The following is a 26,122-nucleotide window of genomic DNA, read 5'->3' as shown; positions in this document are numbered from 1 at the left end:
TGGGGAACATGTTCTCTAGTGCTGGGATGCAGCAGTGCTGTCACAAGTGGTTTATTGTATCTCATGTGGGTTGCAGCTTGGAGCGGGGATGGGGGAGAGCTCTGGGGGGGCAAGGTACACTGCTGGGCAGGAGGAAAAGAAAATGTGGCAGCAAAGCTGAATCAAGCAGGGGTGAAAACCACTGTGCTGTGCCAAGAGCTGACGTGTCATGATGATGGGACTGATGCCGTCACCAACAGCTGTGGGCTTTCTGTGGGGCAAATGGGACACAGTGCTAGTCTTTAATAGCTCCAACAAGTGGTGTGTGTAAATGGATGTCTTGTAGAATAACTTTGGGGTTTTTTTGCTTGTTTGGGTTTTTTTTTGTCAGCAGCAGAGACTGTAACTGATGGGATGACAGTGAAATGTTTGTGGGTTGCATATAGCTTGCATGGAGTTTTAATTCCTTCTAGAAATAACTCTGAATATTCTGAAATAATTCTGAATAATTCTAGAATTTAATTCTGTCTAGAAATAATGTGGTGGCAAGTACAAATTCGGGATGTTTTTGGTGTAGTGTCTCCAGTTAGAAATGGAGGGAAAGAAATTTCAAGGAATTTCAAGTCTTTATTCAAGATGAAATAAGCCTGCAGCCATCTTTGCCAGTACTGCTTACTGCATTTGTAGTTAGTAATGTTTTTGAACCTTTGTGAAGTTCAGTGTGACGTATCTTTTTATTTCACTTGATGCTTAAAATTGCATGACAATGTGTTTGTGCCTGAAAAAAACCCTTACTTTTAATTGTTCGTTTTGTTTTTATTATTTACAAGGTGGAATATATGTTGGTAAAATTTGACCATGAAAATAAGAAAGTGCGTTTGTTACTCTGTGGTGAAGAAGTTCTTCAAACACTGCAAGACAAGGGGGAGAAGGTGAACCCCAAGTAAGTAGCTGTTTCCAGTTTCTTTTTTTTTTAATTTTAATCCTCCTGTTATGATGCTGTGCAAAGTCTTATTAACCTGGCTTCACATTCAAGTCTCCTAGTGGTAAAACTGTAAACCACACATACTGATATTTTCAGATAAATCTGGGGGTCAGGAAGTGAAAGCTTTTGAGCACACTTGCAGGAAGTCCATGCACTTTTTGCTTTGAAATTTCTATGCTTTGAGGTAAAGGAGAATGTAATGGTGAACCCATGGAAGTTGCAGTTTGGGTGCTTGTTTTGTCTTGCTCTGATTTTGTGTCTGTGTGCATGCAGTAATCCATGTCCCATAAAGTACATGTGCATGTGTACTTGCTCCCGTATCTCTTGGCTAGAGGAGCAAGTGAGGGCTGTATAGGGGAAGGCTGTCGTCTGTAGCACCACTCCCCCATTTTTGGAAGAACTAGAAGTGTAGATGTAAGAATGGCAGGGAAGTTTTTCCCTGTCCTCTCCTGTGGAACAGCAGCAGTGATCTGTATTTTCTGGTTCTGGTTAAAACCCCAAGAAACAAAGCTTGAGACAGATGCTAAGGGTGACTGCAATTTGGTGTAGGCAAATCCTGGTTATTGTACTACACAGCAACACTATTACTGCCAAACTGCACCCTGCTTTCTTTTTACCCCTTCGTGAAGGTGAGGTGCATTGGAAGATACGTTGTGTTCCTGTGTCAAATACTAGGAGATTTTTCTTGCAAGTGGTATTAATTTCTGAAATTCTCACAAATAATTCATCAGTGGCTCTTCTTTCATTACAGTCACCCAACACTCTGGAGACCAGAATATGGAAGTTACATGATTGAAGGAACACCTGGACAGCCATATGGGGGAACCATGTCTGAATTCAACACTGTGCAAGACAACATGAGGAAAAGACGGCAAGAGGCTGCTTCTGTACTCAAAGAAAATGAGGCTGTTTGCACAGTGACATCATTTCCAAGGTGAGATGGTTGTTGAAGTGTAATGCTATGTTCCCTGTTCTCCTTATACACTTTTTCTTATTATTGCATATAGCTAAACTGTTCAATGAATACAGAAGAATATTATTTGATTAAAGTACTTTGGCTTTTATGTTCCAATCATGTTTCCTAAAATTTTTATTGCAATGAGACAAGCAAATAAGCATCTTTTAAATTTTTAGGTTGCTTCTAACCTGTGATGATTTTGTATTAGGAGAGAGTACTGAAGATTTGTAACATAAAATGTTAACTGTAAGTAAAGAGTAGTCTACCACCTTGAGTTGATAGAGAAAATTGTATAGAAAAGGTTTCTCTTTACTTATTTTACAAACTGTGTTCTTTGAGTAGCAGTTTTGCAAAACACGACAAACATGATCAATTTTTAATACTATTTTTTCACTAAAGTACATGCAAGCTTCTGGTAGTTTAGGGCACCTGGACTTAGTACTTCTATTATACAATACTCCACTTACTGAATCTAGAAAGGAGAGCATCTCTCCTGGGTTAATAATACCCTTACAAAGGATAGATTTCATCCTTTTTATTGTTGTAAAGGAGTTCTTGAAGAAATTAAATTTAGAATGAACTTCATTATCTAGGAGAAACTGTATTTTGTGACATTCTATTGAAATACAATTCTAGGTAAAGATTTATTACATTCACTCTAAATAGCCTGGTCAGTGAAGTGAATGAAGATAGTCGTGCTTATAATGGTATAAAAGTTGCTCTGCAGTAGGAGAGAAGCAGCTGGCCTTACTGACTAGTTTCTTGTGTAATACAGAATGCAATAGCCCAAAATTCTTGCTGAGAGGAGAAAAAATACAAAATATGCCTTTGCAGCAGTGGTGCCAAAATATCTGCATAATGCCCCACAAATGCTGTTTTAAGAACACTCTTTGACAAAATTTACTTTCACTTCATTAGAGTTAAACTAGATGTAATAAAAGTTTATTTAAAGTCCAGTGGCTAAGTAGTTAGCAATAGTTACAGGTTCCCCTGCAACCTTACAGGTACATTATGTCATTTAAGAAGTTTTTCATACAAATGTTTTGGACCCAGTCATGCGGGGAATACAGGGAGAGGAGTTGTTAATCCCTTTGTAGATACAGATAAATACTTTTTACATCACTGTAGGAGCAGTACTTTGGACTTCAGTGAAAGCCAGTAAGTAATAAAATGTAGTTTGTTTATGACTTACAGGTCATTCCAAACATACTTTCATCCCTCAGAGATTGCTCTCCCTAGGCTAGCCTAATTTAGTTTATTATTTCTGCCTTTTGCTGTCTTCCCATTCAAGTCTTTGTTGGTTTGACTGAAGTCTTGCTAACATGTATTTCTGAGGTTTCATAGGGTTGAAGTTTTTTGCCACATTGTCTCTACAATAACATGTATGTATGCCTGTGTGCATCTGGGCATGTACACATGTATATATTAAAATCTGTGCAGTTGAAAAGACAAAAAAACTTGTTAGAGTGCTGACAGAAGAAAGGTAAAGAAGTAAGCTTATTCAAATCAAAATAATCCAGTTAAAAGTGAACTATTTGAAAATGCTTTAATATTAAAAAATTATAGCTTAGATACTAAATACGTGTCCCTAGTTCCTAAATTTGTGAGCCGCCACTGCTGGGCCAGAAAGTTGTTTTCTTTCTTGGGGACTGGAGGGATGCAGTTTACAGTGTAGCACTTAGGTAGGTGATGAAGCTGGCTTTACAAGTTGTAGGACAACTTACTGAAACAAGGAAGAAGGAACAATATTGAATACAAATAATATTCTCAGAAGTGTGTTTCCTGATATTTTGATTAGTTTGTAATTTTATCAGCTAACTTTTTTAAACTATCCAAGTACTAGAGCCTTTCAACCCAATCTTTGCCCTTTTTACTGTTCAACGTGGAGAAACTAATCTGCTACTTTACCTCAGCCTTGTCAAATGTTCCTTTGTCCCAGCTGTACTGAGAGCTTATTCTTGTTTCAGGTGACTCTGAAACTTAAAATGGAGCTTCCCAAAGGGGAGGGGTGTATTCTGATTAGCTTGCATATCTATCAGCATTTTACACTTAATAGCTGCAATTTTTCTTTGCTTATGACTTTCGTCTCTTAGGGGTTTTCAGCATTCTAGAAGTGTTATAAGACTTAAGACATGTGTACCACTTGAAACTACCTCTAGTTCTTACAGAGTTGGTTAAGCATATCTTTTAAAAGGGGTAGATGGTTAAGAGTAGGGCTGGATAACTTTCTTTGGCAGTCAACCTGTATCTCCAAGATAAGCTTTGAAGCACGGAATGCAGCTGCATGTCAGTATTAATAACAAGCACTAACACACTAAAATGTGTGTGTACCCCACATAGTACTGAAGTTTCCTGCTTCAACAACTGAAAATGACCTTGTTTGCTGTCTAATGATAGACTAGTGGGGTTTCTTTAAAAAAAAAGGCTGTGTTAACTACTGTGGAAGGTGGTTGTTGGCTGGCTGTCTACTAGAATCCTAATCTCTGATCATCTGACCATTGTAAAATCACAGTCTGTTTTCATTACAGCTTGGATCTCATTGTTGTGTTACATAGGTTAGGCTGTCCTGGGTTTACACTGCCGGATTATATGCCAACACCAGTAGAAGGAGGAGCTTCAAAATCGCTCTTTTTTCCAGATGAAGCCATCAATAAACATCCTAGATTTAGGTAAGAATATTTGGAAAATTTGAGAAATCAAATATTTTGTCTCTACCTAAATATCATAGATATATCTGCAAATTCTTTACATTACTGGAATAGAGAACACTTCAGCTGGTTGCTGCAGATATCAGAAGGACTTGGATAGAAGTGGTTGTGATGACATGTAGTTTCTTCTCAAAGTGTCTTAAGAAAATTAGTTGTTAAGTTAGAGGAACTCTATATAATAGTTCACACTGTTGTGGGGCAAAAAGTGTTGATTTTGCTACGGCAAAATTGTTTCCAGTTTGAAGTCTTGTGCCTAAATGCTTCCATCATGGTTAATCCAGCTCTCCCTAAGGTATGTTACACTGACATCTCTGAACCCAGTGGCTTGCCCTAGTTACTCTGAAATGTACTTCTCACTGTAAAGTGAGACTTTGGCCAATGAAAATCGTTTTAAAACTGAGCATACCTTTTAACTTGGCCTTGTATTCTTCAGGTCTGTAGCCTTTTACTGTTTTGTTAGTATACTACTGTGAAGTCCATCAAAATAAGACTGACTTTCCTGAAGAAAAATTCAGTGTTGTACCTTTTACAGTCTATCTTAAAACTAGGAAAAGAAGTATCCTGAAGGAGAGTGCTCAAAATAAAAAGAAATTTGACATTCTGAAACCCTAAAAATTGTTTAGAAAGTAGGTGCCAAAATATTTCCATAAAGAGAAAATTTCATATCATTCAAAAAACTTTTTCTTTTGTTGTAGTACACTGACCAGAAACATTCGACACCGAAGAGGAGAGAAGGTTGTGATAAATGTACCAAGTGGGTGAATTCAGTCTTAACTTTGTTCTTTTTCAAAGTGATTGTTTAGTCTCATGCTCTGAGTTACTGAGTGCCTGTATTTTCCACACAGTATTTAAAGATAAGAACACGCCATCACCTTTCATTGAAACATTTCCTAATGATGATGGAGAAGCAGCAAAGGCAGCTAAGCCAGACTACATATATATGGATGCTATGGGTTTTGGAATGGGAAACTGCTGCCTCCAGGTAAAGTGCATCTGCTTTCAAGATGTTACTACACATTGTCTTCTCTCAACACTTCCCTTTTTAAGATTTGTCTTATGTCTACTTTCACTTTCTTCAACTGATGCATTGTACATCAGTCTGGCAAAAAGGGAGATAAAAGAACAAGTGGTATGTCTAGTATTCTAGTCTTAAAATCCAAATATGTTGGGGTTTTGTAGCCAGGTTTTGCTAGCAGAGGGGCTGCAGGGGTGGCTGCTGTGAGAAGCTGCTTCTCCCATGAGAAGGAAGCTTCTCCCATGTCCAACAGAGCCAACGCCAGCTGGTCCAAGACAGACCCACCATTGGCCAAGGCTGAGCCCACCAGTGACAGTGGTAGCACCTTTGATGTACATACAGCAAGAAGGAGGGGAAAAACTGTGCAATGACACTGCAGGTAAAGATAGGAATGAGAATATGTAAGAGGAACAGCTCTGCAGGCACCAAGGTCAGTGAAGAAGCAGGGAGAGGAAGTGTTCAAGGTGACAGAGCTGAGATTCGCCTGGAGCCTGCAGTGAAGATCATGGTAAGGCAGGAGGTTGGTGTTGGAGCAGAGATCCACCTGCAGCCCCTGGAGGACTCCACACCAAAACAGGTGGATACATGAAGGAGGCACAGCCTATCACCCCATGGAGTACCTGTGCTGGAGCACTCAGTTCCTGAAAGACTGAACCCTGTGGAAGGGACTCATGCTGGAGTAGTTAATTAAGTGTAACCCATGAGAAGGGCTGTTGTGCTTTAAACCCAGACAGCAAATAAGTACCATGCCATTGCTCCCTCCATACACACATATACACCCTTGGCCCTGGTGGGATGAGGGGCAAATCAGAAAAAGAGACTTGTGGGTTGAGATAAAACCAGCTTAATAATTGAAATAAAATAAAAAATAATGACAATGGTGATGAAAATAAGAGGGGAGGGAATAAAACTTGAGAAGAAAGTGATGCTCAGCAGAGCAGTTGCTCACAACCTGCTGACAAATGCTCAGCCTGTCCCCAAGCAGCAATTGGCCCCTCCCTGCCAACTCCCCCAGTTTATGTATTGAGCATGATGCCATCTGGTATGGGATGGGATATCCCTTTGGCCAGTTCAGGTCCCAGCTGTGCTTCTTCTTGGCTTCTTGTGCACCTGCTCACTGGCAGAGCATGGGAAACTGAGAAGTCCTTAAGTTAAAATAAGCAGCAAGAACTAAAACATCGGTGTGTTATCAACATTATTCCCATACTGAATCTAAAACACAGAACTGTACCCAGCCACTAGGAACAAAAGTAATTATCCCAGCTGATGCCAGGACAAAGACTCTATGTTGGAGCAGTGAACATGTTCATTGGAGGACTGTCCCAGGGAAAGGACCCCACACTGGAGCAAGTCCATCAAAATAAGACGTGTGAGGAGAAAGGAGCAGGAGAGACAATATGTGGCAAACTGACCACAGCTCTCATTCCTCGTTCTCTGCACTGCTGGGAGGGGAGAAAGTAGAGAATTTGGGAGTGAAGTGAATTTTAAGATTTACTTATATTTCTGATTGTTCTACTCTGATTTGACTTGTTACAAATTCAGTTAATTTCCCCAAGTTAGGCCTGTTTTTCCTGTGACAGTATCTGGTGAGTGATCTCCACCAAACCAAGTTGGGTCAGTATTGATCTGCTCGAGGGTAGGAAGGCTCTGCAGAGGGACCTGGACAGGGTCGATCAATGGGACAAGGCCAGTTGTAGGTGGTTCAGTAAGAGAAAGTGCTGGGTCCTGCACTTTGGCCACCACAAGTCCATGTGGAGCTGCAAGCTGGGGACAGAATGGCTGGAAAGCTGCCTGATGGAAGAGGACCTGGGGGTGCTGGTTGACATCCAGCTGATCATGAGTCAGTGTATGCCCAGGTGGCCAAGAAGGCCAATGGCATCCTGGCCTGTATCAGCAATAGTGTGGCCAGCAGGAGCAGGGCAGGGATTGTCCCCCTGTACTCAGCACTGCTGGGGCCACACCTCCAGTGCTGGGTCCAGTTCTGGGCCCCTCACTGTGACAGTGGTCTCACAGAGGTGAGAGACGAGAACGTTGACTCCATGATCAGAAAGCTTGATTTATTATTTTATGAGATATACATATACTATAACTATACTAAAAGAAAAAGAAGGAGAGATTTCCAGAAGCTGCTAAGCTAAGAATAGAATAGAAAGAATGATCACAAGGCCACTCTCTCGGGCTCTCTCCGAGAGACCTCAGTTCTGGATTGACCATTATTTCTAAACATCCAAGCTGGGCCAATCCAGACGGACCTGTTGCATTCCACAGCCTAAGCAAGGATTTTTCATAAAAGAAATGTCTGCGACACCTCACTGTTAGAAAGACATTGAGGGGCCGGAGTGAGTCCAGGGAAGGGCAGTGGAGCTGGTGGAGGGTCTGGAGCACAAGTGCTGTGAGGAGCAGCTGAGGGAGCTGGGAGTGTTTAGCCTGGAGAGGAGGAGGCTCAGGGGAGGTCTTGCTGTGCTCTACAAGTGCCGGAAAGGAGGCTGTAGCCAGGTTGGGGTCAGCCTCTTCTCTCAAGCAACCAGCAACAGCACAAGAGGAAATGGCTTCAAACTGTACCTAGGGAGGTTCAAGTTGGACATCAGGAAGAAATTCTTCACAGAAGGGGTGATTAGATACTGGAATGGGCTGCCCAGGGAGGTGGTGGAGTCACTGTACCTGGAGGTGTTTAAGGAAATACTGGATGTGCACTCAGTGCCATGGTCTAGTTGGCCAGGTGGTGTTCAGTCATAGGCTGGACTCAGTGATCTCAGAGGTCTTTGCCAATCTAATTTATGCTGTGTTCTCTCCCTGGCATTACCTTGATCCTTAACCTTCTGTTACACTTTCTCTTCCCTGTCCAGCAAAGAGGGGAATGATTAAATGGCTTTGGTAGATATCTGGCATCCAGCCAGGGTCAGTCCAATACACCAGGTTTATTCACTTGCTTTATGGGTTTTTTTTTCTGTTAATATTCGAACATAACTGGATGACTTGCTGAGAGAGTTTCTTGAAGTGGTCAAGCCTCATTTGATCAAGCACCTGCTCCTGAAACTCCAGCACTTTTTGAGTGTGAAAGGTCATCCTCCACTCCGCTCATCTTTTAGGCATGATCAGAGGACACTGTGGAGATGGAAACTGAGCTATCTTGTAGGAATGGGAGAGGTTTTTTAGTTACTCACCCTTAGAACAGCAAAAGCAGGGAGTGGCAAGAGGTTGTGGGAATATTTTTTAAAATAAGTAGCTTTCTGCTTTGTATAATTTTATTTCATTTACAAACATCATGAACTCCTATATAAAGTTTCTCATTCTTAAATGTTTTTAGCTATCTGCAAAGGAGTTGTCTTCTCACTGCTTGTACCACAAATCTACCAAATCCATGTTCTCTGACTGTGTGCTGGAAGATGTTTTTGATTCTGTTTTCTCTCATTTGAACATGCCCACTTTCTATGTTTTTTAGTAATTTGCCTGAGATATTCCTGTCTTACAGTATCTTCCCTTTAAATCTAGGCGCTGAATATTAAGAGTGCTTTAATCCTTTTCCTTTTCTGTTTGCTTTAAATGTTTCTCTGATGCTGGGCACTAACACCTTAGGTAATCATGGTGTATTTGACTCTTGATAAAATGTGCCTGTTGCCACCACAGGCTTGGAAGCAGAGCTAGGAAGAGGCTGGTGTTAACTCTGTAGGATTAAAGAAAATTCTCTAGGCTCTTCTTGTTTCATAGCAAGGACAGAAAACCTTATAAAAAGCACTCCTTTTGAGAAACTACAAAAGCTGTACAAATAAAAGTTCTTGACAGGTGCTACGTATGGTTTCTTGTCACTAGGGCAAATTTCTTGTCACTAGGTGAATCTGATGAGATAGTAAAGCGTACATAATACTGTGTGGTTTTACAAAGTGTTAGTTTGCCATGGTTTGTTTTATACCATCTCTCTTATTTAAGACTAATAAAAGAAATCCAGCCTTATTCAGTCATTGTACGAACTTTAAAAACATTATTAAAGGCGTACTATTTTAGTATAGCATACTGCTACATTTTATTATTACATTCTGATAATAAGTGGCCAGATTCAAATTTGGTAGTCCTGTTATCATCAAAGGGGGAATGAAAAGGCTGGCAGCTGCTTCTGTATCAACTGATAATTCCTGATAACTGACTAGAAGAAAACATGTATTGCCCACCTATTTTTGTAAGGTAGTTTTTAGTAGATATACTTCCTTGTTTGGGGGGTGGTCTTGTTGGTTTGGTTTTTGTTCCTTTTTTTTGTACTGCACACCAAGCTACAACTTGGTTTGATGCATTTCCAGAGGTAAAAATATTGGGCTGATGAGCTTGGTCATGCACTGGCAATGCATGTAGCCCTTCTGGAGAAGACAGCCATGCCCTTTTCCTCCCTAGTGGGACATTGGCCTAGAAACCATGTTGAATCTCAGATTTAATGTGGTTTGGAATAAGCATAAAAGGAAAGGGGAGGCAAATATCATTGTCTGGGGAAAGATTGTAGGTGTCCTGTCAACCCACCCACTCTGCAAGGCTGGCTCCCTGGTGCTGAATGTCCAAAATTAATGATGACAAATCATGCTTAGCTGCTTTTCTGCAAGATAATACTTAATCTTGTCTTTTAACCACCTGGGTTTTTGTTTGTTTGCTTGGTTTTTTTTCTGAAAAAAAACAAGCCACTTGGAGGATAGACACAGAAGGAATATTTTCTCCACAGCACAGCTGTTTTCTAATTTGGGATATTTCAATGAATATTGGATCAAGATTTAAAAAGACAAACACAAACAAATCCTATATTTCCCCTATACCACCATCATCACCACCCCCCAAAAAATACATCACTGAGGCACCAGTGAATTCAGTAGTTTCGGAGGGATTTGTTGCTTGGGTTATTTTTTAGTCTTACTTGAGGTGCAGTTTGGTTTAGTGGCAAGCTGAGAACAAAATTCATGTTTTGTGTGTCACTCTAATTACTATCCTTGGAAGAGGAAAGCCTGTGTGCAACTGGAATTCTTCAGGACAGCAAGCAGAGATGTTGATTTAGAGCTGAAGCCTCTTGTATAATGTTATGATAGTGGTACAGGTGTACATTCCCATCTGTTTTCTTCTGATCTGTGAATACATAAACTGCTAAGTCAAAGGGAGTTTTGAGACTGATCACTCTGTGCATTTTCTAAATTCATAAAGTGTTGGTTTACAAAGTCTAGCGGGTAAGGTCTGCTACTAGAAACGTGTCTTTTGTTTGATGTGCTCTGAGTAAATTTCACAAAAATATTACAAAGGAGTTACCTATTCCAGTGGCCTATCTGTGGTAGGACTTCCAGAGCATTAATGCCTTCTGCAAATAATATTTCTTTTCTATTTTTTTGCTGGGTTCTAGCCTCTAATACAGAAAAGCTGTACTTTTCTTTTTTTTTAATGAAGGTACTTTTTAAATGAAAGTTACAGTAGACACACAGGTACTCTTTTTTCCCCCCACAGTTTTTCAGGATCAAAGGCATCTTGAAATGTTGTTTAAAACAGGATTAGCGTTACATAAAACAAATGTTAAATCTACAATAGAATCTGACTGTTGTTCTAAGTAGGTTCCTGGCTTACTTCCTAAAGGTGCATTATTCACCCATGTGTATTCTAGATGTTAACTCAGTTTTCTTTGATTCTGGCAAGTGTTTGTATATTCAGCCTCACCATAGAAGCATTATGGTCTGAAATCTTTTAATGAACATGGAAATGGCACAGAAAGGAGTTTGTAATATGAACACTACTGATAGGTGGGGCAGAAATGTGTCCAAGACTTAGAGGGAAAACCCACACAAAACCAAACAAAAAACCCTAAAATTTTTAGTGTAAGAATAATTTTATTATATACTTGATTTTAAATCTAGGAAGACTGTGCTTGTTGTATGATGATCCAAATTTGATAGCAACTGTACATCTTCCAACAGGTAACATTTCAGGCTTGCAGCATTTCTGAAGCAAGGTATCTCTATGATCAGCTAGCTACAATTTGTCCCATTGTGGTAAGTGATGGACATCTGTCAGATGAACTCTTCCTTAATAGCAGAAATCACTATATATTGAAAAAATAATATTGATATTGCAAGCTCACAAATTGGATATTCTTGGAGAAGACTAGGTTGCCATGTGAGTCATGTTAACTATTTAATGTGCAAATGACACCACAAAACAGATAATATCTGTTCCTTCTTGGCCCTTGTGTCTATTTCTTCCCCTCTGCTCTCACTCCCACATGCGTGAGACTCTTGTTAAATAGTTTTAGAAGTAGATTTGGGCAGATTTCATGAAAGCAAGGCAAGCTTGGTCTTAAAACAATTTTTAATTTTTCAACTGGTGTTGAAAACCCTCTAGTGCTACAGAGGATTTCAGCTTAAGTTGTTTAAATCTGTCCCTTCTATAAACCTGTTGTCATAAACAACTGTTTATAATAGGAGTTATGAAACTAAAGTATTTGTCTGGTCTGAATGATGAGTAGATCCTGCCCTGAGTGAGCTATGTTCCAGCTGTGTTACTAAGGTGCTTGGCCAAACAAAGATAAACAAAATAAAATGATTGCCAGGTGAACTTCGGAAGTGAGCAAGCAGAATACTTGCTGATTTGTCTCAAAAGTGCTTCTGCCAGTGTCATTTTTGCATTCCTTGAATGCTGATCTGTAGAGGTGAAACCTTTGGAAAGTGTCAGAAGCCACTTCAGGAATGCTAACCCTTGACCCAGGCATTTTTCGGAGGCAGCAGTTGAGGTATTTCTGGTTATTTGGGCTTTGGCTGGATGTCAAACTGAAATATATATACTTCAGCTCCTTCTGGGTCCCTTTCCAGTGGGGTTGTATTTTGCTTCTGGTTCCTTGGCCTGTCCTTTGTTTTGATGTCAGCTGTTCCATTTTAGATGGCGCTGAGTGCTGCGTCTCCATTCTACAGAGGCTACGTGTCTGACATTGACTGTCGCTGGGGAGTGATCTCTGCCTCCGTGGATGACCGAACGCGCGAGGAGCGGGGGCTGGAGGTAAGCCATGGTGCCTCCTAGGCGTCTGGGGTTTTTTGGGCAAAACAGTTAAATCTTCGTTACCAGATTCTGCTTGTGCTCATCAGAAACCCTAGTGAGCAAGTGTGATGGTGTTTGTGGTAAATACAGGAGAGATGGCATAAACACTTGCCTTGGTTGGTCAGTTTGTGTTAAAAAATACATATTTTTAATTAGATATGGAATCCCAGTCTTCCACAGCTAGCTGAAAAGGGCCCCAGTGAGGAAACTTGCTAATTTATGCTTGGGCCCAAAAGGCAAAAATTGCACTAGATTAAATCGTGGGTGCTGCTGAGTAGTATAAACTAGGACTAAATCAAGAGAGCCAGGTATCAGAACTTGTAGAGTTTCTCTAAGCAGGAATTTCCATTCAATGCACTTACAAAATTACATAAAATAAATAATTTTTTAAACTTACTTGAAATATTTCTTGAACTACCTATTTTAAGGGCATCTCTAACAATGTGCACATAGTGAAACTGTCGGTATGTGTTTAATGCTTTCCAGGTGCTTGGGGTAATGGCGTATTACATCAGGAAAACATTTCTACATCTGGAGAATTCTAGTAAATGTGTGATGACTGATTTTTTGCTCAGATATATATGTCTGCAAACAAAATTGTCATAATTCCAGAATCACTTTATATTGAGCCTATTTAAGACTCATGCTTTTAGTAATTTTAATTGAGGTTGTAGGGTTTTTTAAATAGGATAGTAATTCTCAACTTAAGTGTCATTAGTGAGCAAAACTTAGGTAACATTGTTAACAAGCTGTTAAAATATTGTATTCTTAAATTATATAGCCACTGAAGAACAACCATTATAGAATCAGTAAATCCAGATATGATTCCATAGACAGTTATCTGTCTGAATGTGGTGAGAAATACAATGACATTGATTTGACAATAGACAAAGATATCTACGAGCACCTAATAAAGGAAGGTAAGTGTTTGCTTCATTATGAGCAGGTTAAGAATTATGTTTGCAGTGTGTGGGGATATTTTATGGTGTTTGTTGTTGTTTGTTACAAGCATTGTGCAGCCCTCAGAGTGATTTCCTACTCAGGAAGTATCTGTGCAGAGTGGTCTTGAGAGTTTTTTAAAAAGGATTCATTTGTAACAGAAACTGTCCCTAATGCATCAAACTGAGTTTCTCAAAATGGAATTGATGGTTTATTTTTATGGAGAGAGCCAAACTGCTTTAAGAAACATGGCACAGAATGCATCAGAAAACAGGAAGAATGGCAGCCACACCAATACTCAGCTGCCATTTCCAAACAAGAACCTGTTTGGTTTGGGGGTTTTTGCTCTTTTTAATCATTTCCTTCCTTCCTGAAGTCATCACTTTAACAGGATGTGGTGGGCTGAGGTAGCACTGCAGCGTTAGATGTTTTCAGTCTTGTAAAAAAAAATTCCTAGAGCCTGTTTTGATATGTATGAATTGTTTGTTTGAATTTTCATTTTGTAGGTATTGACCACCTTTTGGCACAGCATATTGCACACTTGTTCATTCGAGACCCATTGACTTTGTTTGAGGAGAAAATACATCTAGATGATGCAAATGAATCCGACCATTTTGAGGTTACGTCTAATTTAGAGGAATTTAATAAATATATATCTATATAATTGCTTATCTTCAGAATACTGAATTGGAGGATGGCTGTATTGGCTAAGAATTTTTTCATTAATTTTTCACTTCAGGTAGTTTTTTGGCATATGACTTCGCAGTTATAAGCACATTCATTTATTCATTTTATCTTTTATTTAGAAGGTGATGGCTTATACTTTAAACTAAATAAAATGTGAAGAGCCTGAATAATAGCTATGTATATAAATGTAAAGGGGAACTGTCAATTTGTAAGGCTTCCTGAAACGTGGTTTGTATTTTATTTATGTAGAAATCTCTCTTTTACAGCTTTATGAGGTAATAACTGTGGTAATATTAGGCCTTTTTAGTTCAGGATGTGTCAGCCCCTCATGAAAAAATAATGTCAGCTGCATGCCAGTCCCTTAGTGTCTTGTGCATAATACTCAACCAAAACAGCATGAGAAAGTACAACATATTTGCTCCTAGGTTGGGTAGTTGTACTGTGGGCTTTAGGAAATTACAGCACTTACTTTGGAACCACTTTAATCTGCTACACTGTTCCATGGAAAACACCAGGGCTCTAGTTATCTGCTTATTTTTCTTCAATTATATTATAGAATGATGTGCATCTTGATTGTGACAGATTATTTCATGTGCTCTGCAGAATATTCAGTCTACAAACTGGCAGACAATGAGGTTTAAGCCACCACCTCCAAATTCAGATATTGGATGGAGAGTGGAATTCAGACCTATGGAGGTAAGGAAGACATCAGTATGTACAAGAGCACATTTCCTTTTAAGTGGAAAAGTACCAGGCATTCTGCCATCCAGTATCAAACTCCTGTTACTTGTGCTGTGTTTTCTTCCCTTTGATTTACTGGATGCAAGTGAAGTGGACAGCAGTATTTAATCAGACATGGACTGTGGGAATGTAACTGACAGGAGAATCCACTGCAGTACATCAACGCATGCTAATGGATTTGGGGTGATGGGGAAAGGAATTAGGCTTGTATTAAAGCAGCAGCAAACAAAGCCCCATTTAGCTTCTAGAGACTGTATTTCTCTAGTACATTTCCTGGTACTGAACAATTCCACTGTCACAGTTTTGTTTTTTTCACAAAGCACTTTTATTCTATAGTAGTTTGTTTCTAAGCTCTCTGAATTTAATCCTTTTAGAGTGGAGATTTAAATGCTACTATACTTCTGTAATTAGAGAGTTTGAAGGTGCAGGTTATTAGTCTTCTGAAGCACAAGTGTGCTTTGCATGGAATTGCAGGGTTGAGTTTGTTGCAGCCCGTGCGTGCTTTGTGCGCTGGAAGTCAGTGCTGGTGGTTGTGTGTGTGGGTCAGCCCTCAGCGAGTGCAGCGTGTGGGAGCCCGAGTGCCAGCATGAACATCTGAGTCAAACTGCTCCAGACTGGCCTTGCATGAGTGTGTTCCCTCCAAAGTAATTGAATCTCTGCTCCTTTCCTGTCTAGGTCCAGTTAACAGACTTTGAAAACTCGGCTTATGTTGTGTTTGTGGTATTGCTAACCAGAGTGATTCTGTCATATAAACTGGATTTTCTCATTCCTTTGTCCAAGGTAGGTATGAAAGGTCAGATCTGTTAGAGCTAAATGTAATGCATCAAGTCTGATTTTTATCCCCTGCAAGCTAGGAAATAATATTTGTCCACTTACAGAACAGTCATTTTTATCTTCCAGTCAGTTTTCATCTGTTCCAGTACTTTGAATTAATTTAAACTCTACAATATTAAACAAATATTTTACTGCTGTCTCATGGAATTAAACATAGACAAATGCTGTAGGAATTTCTGTGATGCCTAGCACTGAACTGCTGCAGAAATGTTGAGAAATAGCATTGTCACAAGGCTGTTTGGAGGCTGGGAAAGGGTATGTTTCCCCCATTTTACATGCAGGGGAGAAATTTGTGGAACTAAAAATAAAAACTTTAAACTTATTTAACATCAATGTTGCATGTGTGTCACGCTCTTATTCTGTGTTTTGTTTGTATGTAGCAGGGAGGGAAAGGAGGAGTTCAGCATGCTTAGTGTTACACAGTATTTGAGTGGAAACAAACACTGCTGATTCTGGTCACAGCTGTGGCTTGCCTTTAGACAGACAAGCCATGCAAAATGTACTTTTTCCTTAATCTTGCCTTCACAATTGCTGACCTGTTTTGTGTGAAACTGTCCTTGCATGTCCTTTTTCTGAGGCACTTGACCAAAAAATGTATTTTTAGATGGATATTCCTGTGATGTTATAGGTAGCTTTAAAAAAGATCTTGTAGGGTAGAAGGCTTTTGACACTATACTGGAAAATCCTGCATAACCACAGTATCCTGTGGCCTTTCATAGAGTTTTTTTTAATTAAAATGGAGAAAAATATTGAAGTCATAAATTTACAGTAATCATACCATTCATACATGGTATGATTTGGTATGACTTCTAAAAGGAGATGTCAGGGAGTTCAGACTCCATGAATAATGCAGCAATTTAGCAGCTAGATTACATAATTACATTGTTATTTGAGTGTCTCAAAAGCACAAAAATTTTGACTACCAGTTAAGAGTGAATAAGGGATCAGGTGCTGAAAGAACCTGAACAGAATTGCAGGGCTGGGGGGCTTAAAATTGCTTAAACTTGCCAAGCAATTTGGCAGGTAATGCAACACAGAATTGCACAACCATTGGTAAGCCTGCCTCTTTCAAGTAAAATAATAGGGGGTTATGGGGCTAATCTCACACTAATCTTGGCTGTCTGATTGAATGTGGTTGAACACTCGTCAGCTGGGACTGGAGTTCTTTCAAACTTTCAAAACAACCTGTTGTGTAAATAGGTTTCATAATATAAAGTGAATTTAAAACAAAGTTGTGGAAGGTAAGAAGTAAATGAAGATTTTGCATAGCCTTTAGTTAAATATCAGACAAAGAATTCAGCAAAATGTATCTCTTTTTCTGAAGACAGTATGGTAAAGCTAAAGTCCAAAAGCTGTATGATGTTAATTACCAAAGAACTTGGACAAAATCTTCCATCGAGAAAGACAGAGCAATGGTTATGTCATTTGCAGAGCGAACATTGTAGTTTTGGGGACTTTCGAGAAGCCTGAAATTTAGAACTTTTTTTGCTGGCAATCTAAGTTTAAATATCTAACATGTTTGGGATGGAATAGATACAATTCCTATACAAACTTACTTAAATGCTGTTTCTGAACATTTGTTTAATACAGTGATAATTCTTCTAAAGACAGTGATGATTTTGTTAATAAAAGCAGCAAATTATGGCTAGGGAAATTGAAATTTTCTTCTTCCGTACTTATTTAAATTGCATCTAAATATGCAAAGAAGGGATATAACCTGTTAATTGTAACTGTTCCTATGTTTTCATCCAAACTGAAATTAGCATAGCATGTTCTAACACGATACCATTACCTATTCTACTGGAGACCCAGTTTCATAAAATGTCATCTGTTGGTGGATTTGTCCTGGACACTGAAGAATGAAATAAAACATAGCTTCACAGCTTGACCTTGTGTGATGAAACAGTAAGAAATACAGTAGATATTTCAACTTACGAAACACAAATGTGACGGTTTGGTAGAATCCTACTTTTCTAAAATGTCACAGATCTCTGAAATATTTTTTTGCCAGGTGGATGAAAACATGAAGGTGGCCCAGAAAAGAGATGCTGTACGACAGGGAATGTTTTACTTCAGAAAAGATATATGCAAAGGTATCACATCAAGTAATCTGACTGACATTGTTGTGGATGTTTAGCACACATCTTGCCTTGTAACCATTTTTTCCTTTCCCTTTGTCACACATGAAGGTGGAAATGCTGTTTTGGATGGATGTGGCTCTGCACAGAATGGGACAGGCACCGACGCAGAAGAGTACACCTTAATGAGCATTGACACAATTATCAATGGGAAGGTAATAGCCTCTCCTACCTGGAACACATCCTATTCTACCTTCCCACAAACCAGACTGAGTGTGTTTTATGCTGATTCTGTTCTCTTACACAGGAAGGAGTCTTTCCAGGGTTGATCCCAATTTTGAATTCCTATCTTGAAAACATGGAAGTGGATGTGGATACAAGATGCAGCATCCTAAACTACCTGAAGCTAATAAAAAAGAGAGCCTCTGGTATGTTTGATATTTTTGGACATTGACTTTCTTGGCATTTTTCTACTTTTAGTAGGATAAGACTGATGGGACCTGTGGATGTCTTGTTAGCTGTTAAATCACTAGAGCAAAGGACTCGAGTGTGTTCTCTAGCTTAAATCTTGTCCTGTCTATTTTTGATCTTTAGTGTTTAGTGATCCATTTTAGAACTTAAATTCAGAGTAACTGATAGAGTAACAATGATGGTTTAGAGGGTAGTATGTACCCAGTCCTCGATTTTGCTTTTCAACATCATTTACTGCTGTTTTGCCACTGTATTGTCTGTCCACTTTGTAGTAGTTTAAACATACAATAGCCCACTTTGCCCTGTCACTGGAGTGTTGTAAGAGTATTTGAGGCTGGGTCTGATAGCTTGCCTGACATTACTGGTGTGACTCCAAAGCATTCATAAGTGTAAACTCAGGTCTGCTAGACCATGGGACCTAGACTTTAGCTCACTGATAAGAAGGTACTTCTGTTAGTAGCAGAACTCCTTCAAGGCAGAGCAGAGCAGGCTCTTCCACAGTCTTTCTCACGTTGCAATGTTTTTCAAGACAGGTGTATAATGACTGTTTATGTTTCTTGTTAAAATGCAGCAGTATAATAAGTAAAAGATGCAGGCTAAACTTAATTCAGAACTGTGTGCTTAGCTCAGTCTGCATCAACTTTTTAACTTTTTTGGTGTAAATCCCTTGTATAACTCTATTGATGAAAATTTAACTAAATGGTTAATTTTAGCCTCCTAAGTCAAGAATGTTTTTCTCTTAGCCCTCCCCCCCGCCCCAAGTTTTAAACTAACATGCTGCATTCCTCTTTAATTCCTGAAAATGGCTGTAGAAGCTTCTAGGTAAAGACCTTTCCAAAGCTGAGGTGGAAATCAGGATTTTGTCTTATCTGGTAATTCACTACTTTAGCAGTTCTTCAGAACAGTAACATGTTTTTAAACATTCCCTTGTCTGTTTTTTGGGGTTTTTTTCCTTCAGAGAAATGGTCTTGAGAAAACAAGGAATCCATAACTGTAGCAGGCCTTTTCCCTAAGGCCTGGTGACCAGCTGCAGGTGTTCCCCACCAAAGAAAAACTTTGCTACCTGGTGCAAAGTTGCAGTCATTGCAAAAGTCAGCTCCTGTATTTACACAGACCTAAAAGCTGTGAGGGTGAGGTAGATAAGAGTGTAGGGTGTATAGTTCAGGTCTTACAAACTGAAATTACTTTTAAATGAAGCTTCTTAAGAACTAGAATTCACAGAATAAAAAAGCATTAGGTATTGTATTACTGTGCCACAATGTTTCTCAGCTGTGAGCTTTGGATTATTCCAGTTTACTCTTGATCTTAAATCAAATGTTCCTTATCCATAGCCTGTTTAGTATGAGTCACATCCACAAAGAGTGGCCATTTTTCAGATTTCTCAAATGGTGAACACAGCACTCATGAATTAAGACCACTGACACCTTAGCTGCTGTGGCTGTAACCTTGCCCTGGCATAATTCATTTGAGCTTCAGTCACCTCCTCTCCTGCAGCACAGCAAGTATTACCCTCCTGGCCTCTGTATAGCTGGTGTGTGACTGCCACCACTCAGTGAGACTACAGATTGCTAGACAGGCAGCAGCTGCTGACCACCACCAGTTATTAATGCAAGCAGTACTGAGGTAGCAGCATCAAGTGGTCCTTGTCCTGGTGTGCTCTCCCGTCTGCCTGCAGTGCAGTAATCAGAGCTTGATGAGCCTTCACAGATGAGATTTCCATGATCTTTGCCTTACCTTTCTTGAAGCAGTTACACTTTTGCTCCCCCTAAAGTCATATAATAAGAAATTACACAGTTCTGTGGTATGCTTTTTGAAAAAATTAATTCTCTAGTTTTTCTAGTTTAAATGCTCTTCGCAGTTATTCCATGATACACCTTCTAGTTCCTGTGTTGTAGGATCATGTTTATTTACTCACTTGTCATCAGCATTCATAATTGTGTGGACCTCTCCAGTATATTGTTGCTCATGAATGTACAATTCCCTTTGCCCCTCCTTGCCTGGAAGGTGTCTCGCACCTTTTGGCAGTCAGTGGTGCCATACTCCCATAAGTACTTCTGAGGGCTGCAGGCTGTGCTCCCAGTGAAGGTGTGCAGGGTACAGCGGGGCCGGGATGGGGAGCGCTGGGCTGCCTGGCCACTAGGTGTCCGTGTTGCTGTGCTGGACCCTGCCCGCTCCTGCAGCGCTGCGCCTGCACGGCTTGCACTCCAAACCTGTCTGTTCCTGAGCTGCACTCTGGCTTGCACTCCAAACCTGTCTGTTCCTGAGCTGCACTCCTGCTTGCACTCCAAACCTCTCTGTTCCTGGGCTGCACTCCTGCTTGCACACCAGACCTCTCTGTTCCTGAACTTCACTCTGCTCAGCTCCTGCCTCCACTGACTTTATTGCAGGCCCTCTGCTTCTCATTGGTGTCAGAAAGTTTTCATGTTGAGTTTTAGTGCCTTCAATAAATAAAGCCTCTTGAGTAATTTTTTTCCTGCCCTCTTATGTAGAAGTGTAAACTCTGGCCTCATTCCTTTAAAACCATTACTTCTGGTTTTTGAAGCACATTTTGATTTCTAGTAACCTTTTTCATTCTGCTTTTCTTTCCGGTACTTTCTGCAATTTTTCTGATTTGTCTTCATGTACATCTGTTCAAAACCACTGCTGGGATATTTTTACATAGTGTTGGATTTTTTACTTTTTATTTGTGTGTTCCTTCATGCTTTCTCTAACTTGATTCCTCTTGCTTTATTATAATATTTGTAAACCAAAGACTTCTGTAGTGGAAGCCCTTGATTCTTCCCACTCTCACAGTGAAGCTGATGTTCTGGTAGCTAGCCATGAAGTTTTCCTAGGCTCTTTGAGCATCCCATCAGCCCATCTTAATGTCTTAAAACAGTCAGAATTACCTTAAACTTGTAGTAGTTAAGGTTTGCTTGCATGTGCTGCATTCAGGAACAAGATTCAGCAGCCTGGACCCTGGTGTCCAACCAGCCCCCAGCTGCAGCTTCATGGGGCTGCCAGTCTCCTGCAAGTGGTGTGTGTCATTCAGTGACCTTTTACAGAAATGCTGGGGACCCTTAGGTACCTGCTGACCAACCCAAGAACTGTGGAGTGAGGCAGAGGCACTGTGTACAAACATAGAAGTTGGTATAATTGGGAACCAGCCTATTTTTTACTAGAGTAGCTGCTGGAGGAAGAATAATAAGCCAGGGTTGACGGACCAAAACTAGCAGGTCAGTTGGATGGATCAACTACAGACTTATTCTGTATAAATGTAGTAGTGCAGAGGGGTCTGTTGATTCATCTCAGCCAGATTCTCTGTTAAATGAAGTGTTTAAGACCTTTTGCTGTACAATCTGTTGGAAGCACCTGTTCTAGTTGCTACTTCTCTCTGCATTGTGTCATTGGAATATCTGAAAGTTGGAAAAGTGCACCAGATAAATGTCTTTTAGACCATCAGGGAAAAGTCAAGCTTAATTGTGCCTGCAGTTTAGCCATATTTGAAAACCAAAAAGTATAGGAATGTGTTTCTCATGAAAACATGGGCTACTCATTAATTGTGCATATAGTGCACATTCTACTGCTAAATTAGATGTATAAACCAAAATTTAATTCGCTCTTGCCCACAGGAGAGTTAATGACAGTGGCTCGATGGATGAGGGAATTCATCGCGCAGCATCCGGACTACAAGCAAGACAGTGTGATAACTGATGAGATGAATTACAGCCTTATGTGGAGATGCAACCAGATTGCTCAAGGCCAGGCAGAGTGTCCTGAACTACTGGGGGTAGGATTTAATAAGAAACAGAGTGGAAATAAAACTGACTCTTTGTAATGAATGAATGAATGAATGCTTCTTAAATAATAATAAGATTAAGCCTTTTAGCAAAGCACTAGCAAAGATACTGTGAATCTGGTACAGTTTCATGGTGTGAAGACCAAAACAGGGATACTGCACTATAAAATGGGCCAATCTGCCTAAATATTCATTTAAGGCATCCTAAAATAGGCATATTCTTATTGTTAAGGTTTATACAATATACATGTAAATAGTAAAATATTTTTATGATTAACATCAATGTATTTTAATAACATTGTAACTAAGGTTATTGTGAATTAGCTTGTAACTTTTTTAAGCTTAATATAGAAAGAAAAATTGTCATGAACAGCTTTGTAAATGTAATGGTACTTGTATATTATATGCATTCCAGTTACTGAATGTTTACTGTAATTTTTTTAACCTGGAATGTGCTAAGTAATTTACCTTATTGTGTAAGAAAAAAAAATCCTTCTGGATCTACCTGAATCACAGATACTTCTTCCTTCCATTGGGTTTTGAAAGTATGTAAGAACAGACAAATATATGTGCATCCGAGCTATTAATCTTACAGCAGTTTCTCAGTTGCCACAAGACCTTCATCCTTTTGTAAACTGTAAAACTCAGAGGAGCAGATCTGTCTTTATTCAGATAATGCAAGTCAGCCTGCATGCAGATGCAGTTATTTTCTTCCCCTCTGAAATAAGCTGCATGCTGTCTCAGTTCAGAAAATCTGCCCGATGATTTCACAAAAAAGTAATAACAGGAGATGTGCGGAAAGGGAGGAGGAAATGAGAGCTGGACATACAGCTGTCCTCACAAAGGAACCAGAGACACCTGCTCTGGATTTCAGCCTGCTTGACTGCTCTTCCTCCCCACTGCTGCTGCTCCCATAGTCAACAATGACTGCAGCACAAAACCAAACTTCTGTCCATTCTTCCTGAAGGTTGAGTTTCTCATTTTATCATTTTGTTAATTATAAATATTTTTGTCAGCACATTTTCTCTAAGGTAATTGATGTAGGTGGCTGGGATTACCTACATAGCTGTAGTTATTGACAATTTAATCCCCTCTAGAAAACAGTTAAAAGAGAAATTTTGGAATACTCTAATCCTTTGAATTGGAAGGTGGTGCTGGGAGTGACTGTAATCTATTTAAATTCAGCCATTGCATCTGTAAATAAAGCAAACTTAAGGGGCCTTTTTGATTTAGCTTCTTAACTGATTTCTAAAAGTGAATTGCATTAGGGGTAGAAGATGCAAAGCTTATGGAAGCATATTAAAATCTCTAAGATCGAATGATTTTTTTAAAAGAACTAATGGAGAAACTGCAGTGAGAGGTGCACCGAGAAGCTTTTATGTACTGAATTTCACTTCATTCTGTGTTCACAGGTGTGCTTTAGAGAATAAAATGAATACTCTTTCTCTGCAGTGGTGAATTTGTTTTAATTAAGATGTAGGCATATGCTAATTTAGTTTCTGTAACAAGGAAATAAAAATAAAATTTGCAGTATGCATTGGTCACTTGCATGACTTGAGCCCACACTTTTAGATTCAAAAAAGGAGGAGTTGCATACCTGGCAGGTACAACTCACCCAGACTTACTTTGTTCACAGTGGAGCTGCTCAGGACTCAGACAAATGGTCTGACACTCCTATAGCGAAGAAGTCCTTGCTATTGTTAAAATTGTAGCATCTGTCTGATTGCACAGCATGAGCCACTATGCTTGGAAAACCCTTAAAAATAGTTGGAATGCTTTTCTGATGGTACTGTTTCAATACCTGTCCTTATTCCCTTTCAGTTGACATTGAAGAATCCCTCTGGCCAACTATGTGTGCTGTAAGATAGAAAACATTTTGTCACAATGCCTAAAAACTTGTGGCTGGAAGTTTCCCTCCTGATTTCTTGTGTGCGTGTTTCCGGAAGGGATGGGTGAGATCAAACACAGAGCTGCTTCTGTTTTTTGGGACATGCATGGTTGCAGAGTTACCTTAAACTTGTAGAAGTTAAGGTTTGCTTGCATGTCTAAGCATTGTACAGTCACTAGATGAAGAGTGCAGGTATGTGATCCAGCCTGTTCTTTATAGTGTGCTGAAGGCTGTCAACTCAAACCAGAGTTGCTTCAGGGACAGGGGGCAAGCTTTGCCACTGTCTTTGAATACAACTTAGAGGTGGCTCTGTTCCATCTGTGCCCACTCTGAGGTAGAGAAGCAAACCCTAGTCCAAGCCTCAAGCCCTGGCTGGCCTTTTGCAGAGAGCTTGAGAAACTTCTTTGGGCTATGCATACAGGACTTCTGGTTCTGCAGTCATTAAACGCTTGAGTGAAAATAATGATCTTTCCGTCAATCATGTGAGCAAAGGGAGGGGAAGAAGAATCGGGCACCTGAGGTGAATTGTGATTCTTTGCCTAATGACTAACTGCATCAGTTGTGGCACTTTCAGTGATCGTTGTGTTGGCCTCAGTTCAGCCCCAGTAGCACGCTTCATGCCTTCCACTCCGTTTTCAGCTAGGAGATCCCATTGTGATCTCCAGAGGTCTGGATGCTATGAAATCCGATTCCAGTTTTCTCTTGTGTCAGACTGTTTATGTTCAAGTGTCTTTGTTTCTGGATTATTATAGCCATACTTTTATCATGGCCTGCATCCTTAAAATGTCTCCTTTTGTGTGTGCACAGAGCTCTGCAAGCACCTTGCCTTTCTCACAGTGGCGCAAGTCTGCTCCAGCCTGGGTTCTTCCCTCCTCGGGGCAACAGGTCCTGCCAGGAGTCCATGCCATTGTGGATTTCCCACAGGATCACAGCCTCCTTTGGGTATCCATCTGTTTTGCTGGGAGTTCTTCTAGGAGCTGCAGGTGGATCTCTGCATCACCATGGGCCTTCATGGGCTACAGGGAATCTCAGCTCTGTCACCTGGAGCACCACCTTCCCCTCCTCCTTCTCTGACCTTGGTGTCTGCAGAGTTGTTTCTCACACATATTCTCACTCCCCTTCTCAGGATCTCTCTCTGGTCAGAGTGACCCCAAGAAAAGTTAGAAAGTCTCTTTTCCCAGCCCAGTGCTCAAAGAAGGAGTCAGGGCTCTTCAGCTCTCGGTCTCAAGATTGTTTATTGTTCCTTATCTATAAAATATTTTCTCCTCTCCAGCTGAGGTCCATTCAGCAAGGCAGTCCAGGCACTCTGCCTGCCCCCGGGTATGTCTTTTTACTAAAAATTATGTATACAATGTTTACAGTTACTTTCCAATACCTATCACCTATGTTAGACAGTGAGTTTCTACTCTAAACCAGTCTAAAAGTGCCAACATCACAGCAGAAGATGGAGGCCAAGAAGAAGGAGAAAGGCTGAACAAACCCAGATTCCTCTATCTTGCCCTTTGAACCCCATTCTAAAAACCCCAAAATCTACTTTTTTACCCTGTGATAAATTCACTATCATTCTACTTAAACTGTTGTGGCTTGCAGATCTTCATCTAAGGTTGGTAACTTGCTCCATGGGTCACAGTCAAATCCACAGGCATCTTGGGCTCTGTGCCAGGGCCTCTGAGCCCCCTGGCAGGGGTCTTGGCTGCTCAGGACAGCCAGAGGAATGTCCTGGGTTCCAACATCCCCTCTTCCAGCTGAGTGCTGATACGCAGTTTTTCCCCCGTTTCTTAAAAAAATACTATTCCAAAAGCACCACCACTGTTGATGATGGGCTCAGCCTGGGTCAGCAGCAGGTCCATCTTGGAGCCATCTGTCATTGACTCTGTTGCACAAGGGGGAAGCTTCCAGCAGCTTCTCACAGAAGCCACCCCTATACCCAATACTGAAACGGGGCCATGCAAACCAAATACAGTGTTCCCTGGAATAAGATTCCCTTAGAAATGGGAATCTCCTGGTAAGGTTCTCC

General features: G+C 40.2%; 1 protein-coding gene across 1 annotated transcript; it reads left to right on the top strand.

Moving 5' to 3' along the window:
• Window positions 1-749: 749 nt before the first annotated feature.
• GCLC (glutamate-cysteine ligase catalytic subunit) lies at window positions 750-23,750 on the top strand. The gene is made up of 15 exons (XM_005427906.2): window positions 750-922; window positions 1,716-1,898; window positions 4,478-4,591; window positions 5,326-5,384; window positions 5,476-5,612; window positions 11,576-11,650; window positions 12,534-12,650; window positions 13,471-13,609; window positions 14,135-14,247; window positions 14,919-15,011; window positions 15,732-15,836; window positions 17,902-17,983; window positions 18,080-18,183; window positions 18,276-18,396; window positions 22,051-23,750. Exons 1-15 carry the CDS (start codon window positions 819-821, stop codon window positions 22,254-22,256), a joined length of 1,752 nt encoding a protein of 583 aa, XP_005427963.1. The 5' UTR covers window positions 750-818; the 3' UTR covers window positions 22,257-23,750.
• Window positions 23,751-26,122: the final 2,372 nt, after the last annotated feature.

The sequence above is a fragment of the Geospiza fortis genome, unplaced genomic scaffold (genome assembly GCF_000277835.1).
Source record: "Geospiza fortis unplaced genomic scaffold, GeoFor_1.0 scaffold603, whole genome shotgun sequence".
NCBI lineage: Eukaryota > Metazoa > Chordata > Aves > Passeriformes > Thraupidae > Geospiza > Geospiza fortis.
Note: the sequence above shows the minus strand (reverse complement) of the source record. Positions and strands in the feature narration are given on the sequence as shown.